Here is a 15227-nt window from a genome sequence, read left to right on the forward strand (position 1 = left end):
GCCCAGTTTGAATGTCTTCAGGGGGCTCTTTTAATCACAGAAGATTTGCTTTACTTTTCAAAATGCCCAATCTTAATTAGCATTTGTATAAATTCGACTTTCTTTTTGGATAATTTCTTCTCCATATTAATGCACATTTTGAATATATTAAAACTATATTTTAACTCCAAGGAGGAAAAAAATCCCAAAATGACTCATTAAAAAAATGCTGTTAACAACTGTGTAATTAGTAATGAAGTGAAGACAAATAGCAGACTAGCATTCATGGAAAAATTTCTCAACTACCTTCACCTAATTACAGGCTTCCAGAATATTCCACAACTTATGTCAAGCAAAAAGTTCAGTTAGATGAATGAAGTTTTAAGTTGAATAGCAGAAGTAAGTTGACCATCTCCTTAAAGCCAGGCTCTAACAGAATTACATGGTCATTTATGCAGGCTCACACCTTGACAGCAGCAACAAAACCAAAAACCAAATCAGCATCTCAGTCCCTGTAGTCTACACAGAGACTGATATACTCCCTGGACCCGAGTTGCCTCTAATAAATAAGAAAGCTCCATTCACTACAATATGAATTCAAGAGGAGCCCAGTGTAAGGCCTTAGGTAATACTACCTGGTGTGACAAACTCACGTGGCAGGCCCAGGAGGCTTATAAATATATCACAGCATAAACTTGTAAATAAGACAAGTTCATAGTGCAAGATCTGTAATCATGTGAAGTATGAGGAACTGAAATTATTTTGAGAAGAAACAATTGTTACAGTGTGGTTACACTGCTTCATGCTAATGCCAAAAGTTAATTTGTTTGTTTACCTGTGAATTACATTTCCTTTAGAAACACTATTTAGGGACCTCCCTGGTGGTCCAGTGTTTAAGAATCTGCCTTCCAATGCAAGGGACTGGGGTTCGATCCCTGGTTGAGGAACTAAGATCCCACATGCCGTGGGGCAACGAGCCCATGTGCTGCAAATACTGAGCCCATGCACTCTGGAGCCCACGCACCACAACTAGAGAGCCCACGTGCCACAACTACTGCACCCATGCACTGCAACGAAATATCCCGCGTGCCGAACTGAAGATCCCAAGTGCCACAACTAAGACCCGACGCAGCCAAATAAATATTTAAAAAACAAACACTATTTAATCAGAAGGACCATGGAATCTAGAAATATATTTTTCAGAAAATTTTTCAGAAAAAAGTCAGAACCAATTCATAATATTTTTTAGAGAGCAGCGTCTCCTTATCTTAAACATGTGTTTGCTAAAAATGCAGACAGGCATTTTGCTGAATCTCACCTTCTTTGCCGACCCACATCCTAACAAAATGATCCTTTTCCAGCACAGTAAAGGATCACAACAGTTTCCCAAAATTCACTGATATACAATCATTCTGGAGATAATTTTTATTTCTAAAGTAAAAAAAGCCTTCATTATCATAAATTGCTTCCCCTTTTTAAGAATTTCCTCCCCTTTGCAGAATAAATGAGAGATATCAGAAATTTGGGATTACTATTTGGATAGTTATTTTTTAAGTCATAATGAACACTTTCTTTATAACTATGCTAAGAAAAGTTTGTACTGAAGAAGCAAAATGTTTATTTTGAGTCTAACATTTCAATACAAAGGAATATTAAAAATGTTCTCAAATTAAAAATATTCAATGGTAAAAAGAACGGTTATATCAAAATTACTGTTTTCCCCCGAGGATTCCGTGAAATTCTGTAATTCCTTTTTCCTAGAATAGGTTTTGGGGATGACTTCACTTTTGCTTTTCCTATCATCTTTCTTTAGCAGCTTTGCCAAGCTGAGAGGGACATCAGGAGAAATCATGCTCATCTCAAGAGCACGGTGTCTACTCTGTGTGAGGAGGTGACATCACCCCAGCTTGAGGTGAATCATGACGGTGGGCACTCCTGATTTCTGGTATTGATCTGAATTCCCAGTATCTTGACCATTCTTCCCACTTACAAATGGATTGGAGTAAGTTTTGGTGAGGATTCAGTGGATGCTCCACAAATTTATTTTAACACCTCCTGCTTACAACCAGATTACGGGTGAACCCTAGCTCTAGCTCATCATTGACTAGGCTGGCTTTTGTGAGAAGGTCTTCCCTGGCTGTTAAGTTCCATCCAGCGGTCCCAGTGCATTACATTCACTGAAGTGCAATACGGCTTCTGCCATGGGCCATCCACTGTGAATGCTCTTGCCAAAGCCACCAAATTCTTCGTGAGGCAGAATTGAGTCCTTCTCATGCTTGACCTTCTGAAGCATCAGATGTCACTCCCTGAAACAAGCTTTTTCCTTGGCTTTCATGAAGTCACACTCTCCTAATCTCTGCTTCTCCAGTTACCCCTCCCTCCGCCTCTTCCTGGGTTCTTTGTCTTCCGTGATGAGAAGGGTCACCACTTCCCTCTTAGCCACCTTCTCTTCGCCCTCCACTTCTCTAAAACTCTCTCAGGGTCATTTCATCTATGCTCATGGCTTCAAAATGTTGCCTTCCAATTCCACAGCAGCCCAGACCTCTCTCTCAGGCTGCACCCAGATCCCCATCAGATGCTGCCTCTTGGATGATCCTCAGGTACTCCCCACTAAACGTGTTTCAAGCTGGACCTACCATCTTCTTCAGCAACCCCACTTCTCGCTCCAAACATTCACTAACAGATGTCTTCCTCTGCCTTTGTTCCCCATCTCAGGGAATGGGCTTCCTTGCTGAGGCACAGCAACTTCACAGAAGTCACCCTTATCACTCCTCCTCCTTCATCCTCTCTGTCCATCACCAACTCCTGTTGGTTCTGCCTTTTTCACATTTCTCAGTTATGCCCTATATGCATCCACCCTGTGACCACCAAGATTCAGGACACCCACATGTGTTTTTTTTTTGTTTATTTTTTGTTTTGGCCAGTAAATCCAATTATAACTTTCTAGCGCCTAAATCATTTAAGAGCTCTCCTATAGCCTCAGATGAATGTCCAAACTCATAACCAGGCATACATGGCCCCCTGATTTCCTGCCAGGCTCTCCAACTTCATCTCCTACTGCCCTCCTGATTTATCATATTGAATTATGCAAGTCAATATTATATCACGACTAAGAAGATCTGGAATCAGGAAGATACAATAGAATTTCAGCTCTGCTCTTTACAAGTTAATTAATCCCCAAGTGCCTCAGTTCACTCATCTGTAAAACAGTGATAACATCTCATAGAATTGTTGTGATAAATTACATGAGATAAAGCAAACTTAGCACTTGGCACATAGTAAGTGCTCAATAAATGCTAGCCATTAATACAGCTGTGATAGTCTTCCCCCGCCCCACCCACAGAGACTGTACACTACCTGGGAGTATGGACACTGTTTCACTGATGTATTCAAACCATCTATTATGGTACCTAGTAAATATATACTGAATGAAAGAACAGAGTAAGAAGCCGAGGATAATGCTTTTTCAAAATATTGAATCTTCAGAGCTCTTTGATCCAACTCCCTCTCCAACCAAACAGAAAAAAAAAAAAAAAGCTGGGGAAGTAACTTCATTAGACCAGTCTCCATTTCCCTGGGGGAAAAAGGAACACAAGTTCTCAAAGACGTGTTTTGGAAAGGTGATGGGGATCCATAAATGTGTAGTGAAAGGATGGATGCATGAATGAGATGCAGTGGGGTCTTTGGGATGATGGGGAGGAGGCTGATAGCTCTGGGGTCCACTTCTCCCGCATTTCTCCTCACTTCCTGCTGACGGGTGAGCGTTAATTGTTCACTGTGTGTGACAGGAATGGGACTCCTCAAAGAGCAGCTCTGCTCTCGGTGTCAGAGGGTCCTCCCCGTACCCCAGCCTCACCGTTCTGCCGCACAGGAGGGCTCCGAACCAAAGGGCTGGTGGACAAGCTGGTTAGTACCATCGCTGCTGTCACCTTGTCCATGTCCAGTTCCTCTGAGGATTTCCTGGAAAACAGGGAGGGGCATTGTTAACTGTGCTCATTCTGCACCTACCATGCCAAGGACCACGTGCTACCATACACATTTACTCCTTTAGCTTGTCCCAATGAAAACCCAGTGTTCTGTTAGCTTTATTGTACAGGTAAGGAAGCCGAAGTCCAGAAGTCAAAATCATATAGTATCAGGGGACTTCTGTGGCGGTCCCATGGTTAAGACGCTGCGCTTCCACCACAAGGGGCGCAGGTGCCATCCCTGGTCAGGGAACTAAGATTCCCACATGCTGCGCGGCGTGGCCAAAAAAATTAAATTTAATTTAAAAAATCTGATTTATTAAGAAAATCCTACAGTATTAGGAAGTGATGGTTTCATTCACTGGTTATTCATCTAACAGGTGTTTACTGAGAGTACAGTACTGGGCTACGCACTTCTAGGCATAGGTGATGCATGGTAAACAACACACAAGGCTGGTGGGAAGAGACACAAGGATCAGTAAACAACCAAAAAGGAACAGAATAATTTCTGATAGTGACAAGTGCTATGTAGGGCACAGACAGTTTGACATGACGATGGCTGTGGGCAGCTGCACTTATTGGGGTCAGGAAAGGTTCTCCAAGAAGGTGATGTCTGAGGTGAAGTGTGAAGGGAGGAGGGGAAGGGGAAATGCAGCAGAGACAGCTGTGTGAAGGCGAAGCAGCAGGAATCAGCACCGGATATCTCAAGAGAGACCCACTGGTGTGAGAAGGAGAGAGTGGTGCCAAGCTGGTCTTGTGGGGTCGTGTGGCCATGGAAGGTGTTTCAATTTTATTCCAGGTGCAACAGGAAGTCCCTAGAAGCCTTGAAGCAGGTCTAGTGACATAAGATGATTAATATTTTTAAGTTCATGACCCGAGCTGCTATATGGAGAGCGGATTTTAGGGAAGGCAGAATAGAAGCAGGGAGGCCAGTTAGGACATGATTGCTAGGAGCCCAGACAAGAGGAAACAGTGGCATGGACTAGGTTGGGCGCAGTAGCAGGTGGTCTGGCAGGACCGGCTGCTGTACTTGGTGTGCAGGGTGACAAGAAAGGCAGGCACCCAGGTCTTTGGCTTGAGCATTAACTAGGGCCATTGACCGAGACGGAGAGAGTGGAGGAAAACGCAGTTAGGGGTGTATAAACTCCAGTGGTCTGCTTCACAACACGCTACTAAAGGAAGGCTAGGTCAGGGGGTAGTTACCATGTGGTTAGAGTGAAGAGCCACTGAGAAGAAGAGGTTACTCTGGATCATTAATCTTGGCCAGTTAACCCCGAATAAAGGTTCATCAGATAATGGTCACCGTGAACTGCAGCCAGCTGAAGCTGATTTCAGTAAAGAAGTTAATACCGAGGCAAAAATGTATGCAGTACCTTGACGTCAGACCAATTGTACCATCTCCTGAGAGATGAACATTTCGAATAAGGGAACAGTTGAAGAAGCACCAGAGGATGAATGAGGCCTATCGACAAAGGAATTGACACTTTGACAAATGTGGCTTTCATTCACAGGTGTGCTGTACAATTTGTAAAAGCAAGGAACCCTTAGAGAAACTTGATGGCACTGCTTCACAACAACAATGGGAAAAGAGATTCCTGAATTGGAGAGAAATCAAATGGTTCCCAGTTTAGGTGGGTTGGATTAATTTCAACATGAAGTTACAAAAATTATTACAGTTTGGATCTCTGATGTTCACCATGGTGCTGAATTACTAAGCAAAGCATCCTCTTTCAATCTAAGGTACCAAAGATGGGAATCTTTGAAATTTTCTTCTATAGTTCTTCTCAAAGTAGGTTAAGCTCTCTCTTGGCCAACTGATCTATCAAAAGACAAATTACTTGTTTCAGAGAAAAATACTTCTAGAAAGCGAGCTTGAGAGCACACAGTGAAATTTATTGCACAGAAGTATTCAAGAAAATTTCATACACTTAGGGGAGAAACTACTCACTCATTTGGCATACCATTAAAGGATTTTACAGTATCCACAATTTATAAGATCCTTGTACTTGGGAGTAAAAGTGATGCCATCTCCCCCCGACCCCCAGAAATGAGGGCTCCTGAAACAGCACCAGGGAAAGAACTTAAAGCACCTTAAGGTAACTTCGAGTGTTTTATGGCTCAACCTTCCCATGTAGTCATGGTCACAGGGGGACTGAGTTACTTGGGGGCCTTGAAGGAGAAAGGCTTGCTACAGAGACTGTTCTGTAGATGGTGGGGCTCCTCTGACCGGCTGCCGGCCCACAGCCCAGCTGTCAGGATCACTCCAGGCTGGCGGGGGGCGCACCTGAACAGGCTGCGCTGCCATCTCTTCAAGGACTGAGTTACAGGAGCTGCTGACTTCTCTTTCCCACTGTCAGTCTTCTCCTTCTCCTTTGTTAACAAAAGGTGTAAGAACCTGGAAAAGAGGCCCATGAGCCTGGCACAGGGAAATGGCATGACTTTGTAGGGAGAAGGGCCCCTCGCCACCTGCCTGATCCCTAATGGGACCTGCTATACAGTCATGGTTTTCCTCTCTTGGTTTCAGGGACCTTCATTTTTCCTTCCTCAATCTGCTCTGTAGCTTCTTTGATTTTTCCCATCTAACATGCACATTTTGTTTTAGACTCACTGATAACTAACTCAAAAGCTGATTTGTGTGTTCTTTAAATATGGAGATCAATAGAGCACGTATCATTACAAAATATGCATTTTTATTTCACATTTCCAAAAGCTGACGTTTCAAAATAATTATTGCCTGTCATAGAGCAGATTTCTGATGAAGAGTAGAAAGGGGAATAAACATTAGTATAATCAGAGTGTTTCTGAATTTGGATTACCTTTAAGTTTCCCATTGGCATTGGAGTTTGCTAACAACAACAACGAATCAAAGGAATACATTGCTAATGATTCAATTAGCTTGTATTTCTCAGGAAGTATTTTTATCATGCTACATGAAACATTATCGGATGATATGGCCTTGTGCTGAGTTGTGTTTTTGTTTTTATCTTTAATTTCTTTTGGTACAGTACTATCTAATTACTGATTCATTGGTGCTGTAAATTCAAATCCTTATAATCAAACACAAATAGATGATATACAAAGTAGAGTTTGTTACACTTTGAGAGAATCGCTACAAAGGCCTTCTGGTAGATTTAGAGTTGTTGAGGCTGGAAAAAAATCACTGGAGGTGATACTACATATTCTCTCCTAATTTGACGTTGAATTTGAATCTACTGTTGAAAACCTTACTAATCACGTTTACAAAAGGTTGAGACCTTTTTCAATTCATCTTTTCTCTCAGACTTAGTTGAGTATTATGGGACTTAATAACATTTAGAATTATTTTTAAAAAATACTAATATTCATTGTTACTCTATATGTGATTTGCCCCTCAGGTTGACCTGGCTTCGATGGATGAATAGGATTTCAAGAAGGGAGAATCACATTTCAGGCAAGGAATTAGGCAAGTCCTTGTCTTGTAATCCACTTAGGAGTCCTATTTGGAGGATAGGAGATGAGAACACAGAGGCTGGGCCAGTTCATGGGGCCTCATGTGCCAGGCTAAGTGGTTTGTCATATTCTTGTAAGCACAGGGAAGCCATTGAACCTTCATGAACCTGGGGGAGAGATAGATGATCAATCTGTATTTTAGAAAAGGGTCAAAATGGAAAATGTAATGGAAAGGGAAGAAGCTAAAGGTAGGCTGTTTAGCTATTTTTAGTTAAATCATAATTCAAACCCAAAGTAATAGACTAAGAGACATCTGTTGCTCGATGAACAGATAGCATTTAGTCTTTGAGGACAGACTCCCTACATATCCGCAAAGGAGGTGTACTGGGCCTCTCTGGGAGAGGCCGTAAAGGTAATGGTGGAGAGCACAGACTTTGGAATGAGTTAGATCATGTGGCTTCAAATCCACTCTGCCATTACTAGCTTTGTGACCTTGGGTAAATTACTTAACATCTCAGAGTCTCTGTTTCTTTATTAGAAAGAGGAAGATAAAAATAGATCTGTTGAGAAGGTTAAATGAGAAACCGTATGCAAGCACAAGCACACAGCCTCACTACAGTAAGGGTTCCATGGATGTTAGCTATGATTAACCTTCAAGTTCATGAACAGGCCCATAGCACATAACCCCACAGGAAAGAGGAAAGTGTTAGGTTACTTCACTTGTTCTTCTTATTCAGCACCAACACGAGCAGTTGTTACTTTTTTTTTTTTTTTTTTTTTTGCGGTACGCGGGCCTCTCACTGTTGTGGCCTCTCCCGTTGCGGAGCACAGGCTCCAGACGTGCAGGCTCAGTGGCCATGGTTCACGGGCCTAGCCGCTCTGCGGCATGTGGGATCTTCCCGGACTGGGGCACGAACCCGTGTCCCCCGCATCGGCAGGCGGACTCTCAACCACTGCGCCACCAGGGAAGCCCTACTTTTCTTTTTTTGCGGGGGTAGTGTAGGGTGGCTTGTGCTGGTGGTGTTATTTTTCATAAAGACACAAACTTCACAAGAGTAAGAGGTGGCAACTGGCCCGGGGAAGAGCAGCTGCTGGGTCCCTCGCTAGAGCTTCACGTTGGAGCCTTGGCAAGGATACAGCTCATGACATCATGGCTCTTGAGGACGGTCCACAAGTTGCCAAAGCCTTGAGTGCCCATTTGGATTTAATTTTGAAAAACTTTCTGCTTTCAACCCTCACTCTTGCAGTAGTAGCTGTGCGCTCAGAGCTCCTTTAGTTCCTGGAAATACAGTCTCAAGAAAATTCGGCAGAGTCTCTGCCCTCCGGAGCTCTAGTCTGTTGGAGAACCAGACTTTCATCGGATACACACAAATAAATGTAAACTTACAGACGTGACAAATGCCAGGAAGGAGTGGATGGCTTCGGTGCTCCTGGCTAAGGGGAGAACTCCCGGCTCAGGGGGACTCGAAGGGGCATTGGTGTTGCCTGTCTGAGGCCGTGGGCGAGCCCCGGGCTGGGCAGTGCGAGAGTGCAGGCCAGGCTGCCGTCAAAGGAATGACAAGGCCGAGCGGGGTGGCCCTTGCACAGGTAGGGCCTGTGGAGTTGTGTAAGGCCCTTATCTTAAAGGCCCTGGGAAGCACTGAATTGCTTCAAGTGGGGTGGGGTTGGGAGAGGTCAGGTCAGCTTGGGGTGATGCTATCAGATTTGCTTTTCAAAAAGCTCACTCTGGCTGCCATGTGGAAAATGAGTTTCTGGGGTTTGACAACCGATCTTTTATCAGAAGAATTGATTGCCTGGTGACTGTGGCAGCAGGTTGCAGAAGGACATCACCTGTGACATAAAGAGGCAGTTGGGGGTGGGGTGTGCAGCATCAGGGGACACGGCCCCGGGCCTGGGGTCTCCCGCACGGGTGGGCGCTGCCGGTCTGGCCCCGAGCGCTCGGCCGTGGCCTGCGCCGAGAAGCCCGGCTATTGTTCACGCCACAAGAAGCACTTTTCTTCTTTTGATAACACTTCATGCCTGAATGCCGTCTGCTTGCAGGGTGCATACAAACACGGTCTCCCCTGGCTAACCCACCAGCTAAGAGAGAAGTGTTTTACACCCGAGAGAGCCATAAAAGACATTTATCTGCAATTAAAGCGTGGTAGTAATAAACGGAAATCAAAATGAAGAATACATTTCTTAGATTAGCACCGATCCAGTTCCTTAGCAACTACCAAAATCTGCTGTCTAGACCGAGTTCAATTACTTTTAAAACTTGTGGTAATCTTCGAACAAGGAATAAAATCTGAAAATAAAGTCTCTTTCCCTAGAGAGGCCACAGTGACATCCCCAATCTTGGAATTCTGGGAAAGCTTTTCCTGAGAGTTTGGAAAACTGGATTCAGTAACTGTTAAACGTGATTAAGCACAAAAACTTCATTTTCTTTCTAAAGGGATCTTGTAGCAAAAGTGGTCAGTGTTAATGCCTCCAATTTCATTTCAGCTGTTGTTTCCTTTAAGACTATAGGGAAGATTAGAGAAGCTGCCTCCAGTGCACTAAAGTGTCCAGCGGCCTTGATTAATAAACGAGACGGAAAAATCAGAGCAAACACATCATAACAGGTAAGGCAACATAGGCCAGTACTTCTGAAACGACCTGTGCAGAAGGATTATTTTTAAGAAATTTCTAATCTGTCATGGATCAATACTTTTGTAAAATACAAGGGAAGAAATGGGCTGTGGAAGATGCGGCCACGTTAAATTTCTATGTACATTTCTAAACTGCTGCTTCCTCTCAATTTCTGTACCCAGCTCACTGCGGGCTGGTAACGGAGTGCAGACCGGCACTGATCCATGGACTGCACGTTGAGTACGTGGAACTAGGCAATTGCCTTTTTTTTTTTTTTTCCGGTACGCGGGTCTCTCACTGTTGTGGCCTCTCCCGTTGCGGAGCACAGGCTCCGGACGCGCAGGCTCAGTGGCCATGGCTCACGGGCCCAGCCGCTCCGCGGCATGTGGGATCTTCCCGGACCAGGGCACGAACCCGTGTCCCCTGCATGGGCAGGCAGACTCTCAACCACTGCGCCACCAGGGAAGCCTGAGGCAATTGCTTTGATGTCCGTTTCACTTTGCCTGAACAGGCGGCATCCAGTCCGGCCCCTCTGTCCCCCACTTGCCGCTCTGGTCCTCTTGGGCCCCTCCCACCACCGACTTCTCTCTCTCGACCCTTGTCACTCTGCACCCTGGGCCCCGCATCCCACTGTCGATGATCCCTCACCCTCTCCCCTGTACTGTACGTGGGCTCTCCTCTGAACTTACTCCTCTCTTCCCCTGGGGTTACTTTTCCTGTCACCCCCCACTGACATCAGGAGAGGATGCTGGCTTTTGACCTGCCCCCTAGGAGCCCATCCCTCTCACCCTCATGCAAAAACTCCTGGGTTTCTGAGGCTCAGCTGTGCAGTCCTCTCTCTCTTCCTATTTTAGCCATCACCAGCCTTTCCATCAGCACCTCCCTCGCCTAATAGTCATCGAATATTTTGGCACATAAATTATAGCCATTATTTTTACCTTGCCTGGAATTACAATCTTAGGAGATCTATCGAAAGCACCCACTATCCTAACTTCTGGCCCCTTAGCCCCCAAAACATTCAGCAGAGTGCTGAACTTGAGGGAAAGACACTACAGTCAGATAGACTGAGGTTTAATCCCCAGAAACTCCATTTACTAGCTGAGTGATTTTAGGCAAATCTCGTAGCTTTGTGCAGCTTCATTCCTCATGTATAAAATGGGAATGATAATAATACTGACCTCACAGGGTTTTGGAAGAATTAAATAACATGTAAAATACCTGACATATACTAAACACTCAGTAAATAATAATAATTATTATCATTATCCTTTATCCAAACTCTTATTTCAGTGAACTTTTCTCAGGTTAAAAACCTGACTTACACCTACTGAAGTATTTATAGGTGAAATAACACGGAAACTAGGATTTGCTTTAATAAACTACAGCCTCCCTCTCCTCCATCCCCAAAAGTGATATAAGATGGGCAAAGTGTTAGTACTTGTTGAGGCTATGAGATGGGTATTGAGGGATTCATTAGACCATTCACTCTACTTCCATGTAGATTTGAAACTTCCACAAGACAAATTAAAAACAAGAACGCAAACCTGGATTTGGGCCACATTTGTTATTTCTCTCCCCAAGCCTCACACTCCCCTGCCCTCTAGCTCACACTGCCTTACCGCCACCACACCTGCTCTCCTGCCCCCAGAGACAGCCGGGCTCTTGCTTCTTCCGATTTCCCCCAGGTTACCAGCCTGCCGCTGTTTACCCCTTCCCTATGGTTGGGTCCACTAGTTGATGCCCTGGACGCATCTTTCATCAGCATCCTGGAATCCCTGGCCTTTCTAGCCTTTTGCTTCACTGGCCCAGAAGAACCAAACCCTGGTGGGATCCTCCCTGGCTGCTTTTTACTATCCTGCTGGGGCAGCCAAGTGCTGATGGAAACCACCAGAGACCCTGCTGAGTGGGTCCAGCCTCAGCATACACCCCACCGGTGCTTCTCCTCGACAGAACCTTCATCTGTCCTTGGTCAGCACACGCTCCATCTACACGCAGGATTATCCTCTATCTTCACCTCTCTCTTCAAGGTTCAACGCCTGCAAACCCATATAGCAGATACTCTTTTTTCTGCCAATACTACACTGTTTAAAAAGTTTTTAAAAAATTTTTATATAATTTTTAAAGGTTACACTCCATTTAGTTATTACAAAATATTGTCTATATTCCCCATGCTCTATAATACATCCTTGAGCCTATCTTTTTTTCCTTTTTTTTTTTTTTTTTGCAGTATGCGGGCTTCTCACTGTCGTGGCCTCTCCCGTTGCGGAGCACAGGCTCCAGACGCACAGGCTCAGCGGCCATGGCTCATGGGCCCAGCCGCTCTGCGGCATGTGGGATCTTCCCGGACCGGGACACGAACCCGCGTCCCCTGCATCGGCAGGCGGACTCTCAACCACTGCGCCACCAGGGAAGCCCTTTGAGCCTATCTTACACCCAATAGTTTGTACCTCCCACTACCCCCTGTATATTGTCCCTCCCCCCTCCCCTCTGGTAAACACTAGTTTGCTCTCCATATCTGAGTCTGCTCTTTTTTTTTCGGTTATATGCACTAGTTGTATTTTTTAGATTCTACATATAAATGATATCATACAGTATTTGTCTTTCTCTGTCTGATTTATTTCACATAGCATAATGCCCTCTAAGTCCATCCATGTTGCTGCGAATGGCAAAATCTCATTCTTTTTTATGGCTGAGTATATTCCGTCGTATACATGTACCACATCTTCTCTATCCATTCATCTCTTGATTGTCCCTTAGGTTGCTCCCCATATCTCAGCTATTGTAAATAATGCTGCTATGAACACTGGGCTTCATGTATCTTTTTGAATTAGTGTTTTTAGTAAACGGCAGATACTCTAACCTCCTACATTTTAGAGAAAATGGAGGCCTCCAGGCAGGACCTCTCTCCCACTTTGCCTCTTCACCTCCTTTCCTCAGCCTCACAGGTGGTTCAAGTGTTGCTTTTCCTGCTTGAAGCCATGCCTCCACCTGTGCCACCTTCCTCCTCCTCTTCATCCTGCCCCTTCTCCTGTGCCCCCTTTGCTTTTTCTCAGTCCACTAACATGCTTAAGGGTTTCTTCCCACCTGCGCTCAGGGACACTGAACGGGAATGGACGGGGTAGAACAGGAATGAGGACAGTGGTTGGAGAACACAAGAGACAAGAGACTCTCAAGGAGGGACAGGCTCACAGCATCAGAGGAGGTGGAGACCAAGCCCATCAGGACCAGTGGGTCCCCCGGAACTAGCAGCCGGGAAGTAGCAGAGACTTTAGCAGGAAAGGAAGTGGCATTGCTGAGGGTTGAGGAGTGAATGGTTACTAGGAGGTGAGAAATCGGAGGCAGGGATCGTAATCGACTTTTTAAAGCAGCTTGGCCATGATGGAAAGAATTTCCTGGAAGAAGTTAGAGGGTCTTTGTTTTTTCTTCAAATGAATGGAACTCTAGTCCACCGAAATGCTGACAGAAAAGAGCCAGTGGCATGGAGAGGTTGGACAGTAAGTGGACAAGGTCTTTACTGAGGCTGCCCAGAGCGGGGTCCTGGGCTCAGGTGGAATTCACTTTACACAGAAGGAGGGGCATTGGTCCCCTATAACTGGAACGACGAGAACAGAGGTGGCCTGGGCATAGGCACATGAGTAGACATGGGGCTTGGGCACTTGACGATGTCTCTTTTTGGAGCTTTCTGCTTTAATTCCTTCCTCAGAAGCAGACATGTTTCTCAGTGGGGAGTGGGGGAGGGGACCCTGGAGGGCTGAAGGTTTGACATCGCTGTTAGGGGTAATGGGACAGAAAACTGAACGGGACACCCAAAGACGGGCAGCAGGGAAGGCTCTGCTGAGGTTGGAAACCTTGATCCTCTCACGATGGTGACTGGAGGCGGGGGTGGGGGGGCTGGGAGCTGGAGAAGGGGTGCGTGGGAGCAGCTGCTGGCTTTTCCTGGGGGGACAACGAAGAGGTGTGCGAGAAAGTGGGAGGTTTTGGTAAAACTGCATTTGGAGAGAATGCCGTGCGATCTTGGCTGGCTTAGGAAATGAGTGAAGGCTGGAGGGGACCAAAAGATGGGAGAGCAAGTGGAGAGAAACCAGAGCTCTTAATGAGGTCTGAACACATGTGTGGTGGGAGCAAAAGAGAGAAAGAGCTGGAAGAACAGGAGGTTCTGAGCAGGACGGGAATACCAGAGATGGAATCCCAGAGAGAGAGAAATCCTGGGAGATGGCAGGGCCAAGGCTCAGCTGCAGGAGAAGAGGGCAGAGGTGGGGGAGGGGTGGAGGTCAGTGCGTCGTGAATGGTGAGGCCACGTATGTAATGGTCACTCATGTCATCCAGGAGAGGAAGGCTGTGAGCAGGTGGCTCAAGCTTTTACTAAAGGGTGAATGACCAGGATGTCTGGAGAGTCAAGGAAGGGGATAGGTGGAGGGCCAGCAGGAGGTTTACAAGAGGGCTCAGGCGGTAACAGCTTGCGGACAGCAGTGGCGATGCAGAGACATACGCTCTTGGGAGGTTCCCACAGCCTTCAGGATAAGGTTCAAACCCCTGTGTGGGAAGCAGGTGGCCCTCTCTAGGGGGGTCTCCCCATCTTGTCCCCATTTCAGCGCAGGTGCGCTGCAGGGCAGCTCCCCACTCGCAGCAGTTCTCCACAAGAAGACGCACCTTCCTCTCCGTACCTGTGCACAAGCTACGCCCTCTGCTTTTGGAACAAGCTTCCTCCCCTTTCCACCTGGCCTATTTCTCCCCACCCTGCCATCAGCAGCTCCGTCCCACTCCCGGGAAGCCTGCTGACACCCGCCTAGCCATGCCAGGTGCCCCGCTGTGTCGTCTGGATTGCTTGGGCTCACTCCTCCCCCGTGAATCACGACTCAGTCTGGCATCTGTTTCCAACATCTAGCATGAAACCTTGCTTAAAATAAATTTTTTTTTTTTTTTTTTTTTTTTTTGCGGTACGCGGGCCTCTCACTGTTGTGGCCTCTCCCGTTGCGGAGCACAGGCTCCGGACGTGCAGGCTCAGCGGCCATGGCTCACGGGCCCAGCCGCTCCGCGGCATGTGGGATCCTCCCGGACCGGGGCACGAACCCGCGTCCCCCGCATCGGCTGGCGGACTCTCAACCACTGCGCCACCAGGGAAACCCTAAAGTAAATTCTTGAAGGGTTTTGGGACAAACTGGCGTTCAGTAGTGGCGGTCGGCAGTGGCTGAGGGTCGGCAGCGGGCAGCACAGAAAGCAGATCGGACGAACTTCTGCAGATTT

The 15227-nt window shown here is 46.2% G+C and overlaps 1 protein-coding gene across 2 annotated transcripts in view; it reads right to left on the minus strand.

The window, feature by feature from the left end:
- The window catches only part of ZNF704 (zinc finger protein 704), a 217127-nt gene that overhangs the window by 34817 nt on the left and 167083 nt on the right, over positions 1-15227 (minus strand). For both annotated transcript variants that reach the window (XM_060115851.1, XM_060115852.1), the window contains exon 3: positions 3836-3939. In XM_060115851.1, coding sequence (XP_059971834.1) covers positions 3836-3939 — 104 coding nt within the window. The remainder of the gene's footprint in view (positions 1-3835; positions 3940-15227) is intronic.

This window comes from Mesoplodon densirostris, chromosome 13 (assembly GCF_025265405.1).
Source record: "Mesoplodon densirostris isolate mMesDen1 chromosome 13, mMesDen1 primary haplotype, whole genome shotgun sequence".
In the NCBI taxonomy this organism is placed as follows: Eukaryota; Metazoa; Chordata; class Mammalia; order Artiodactyla; family Ziphiidae; genus Mesoplodon; species Mesoplodon densirostris.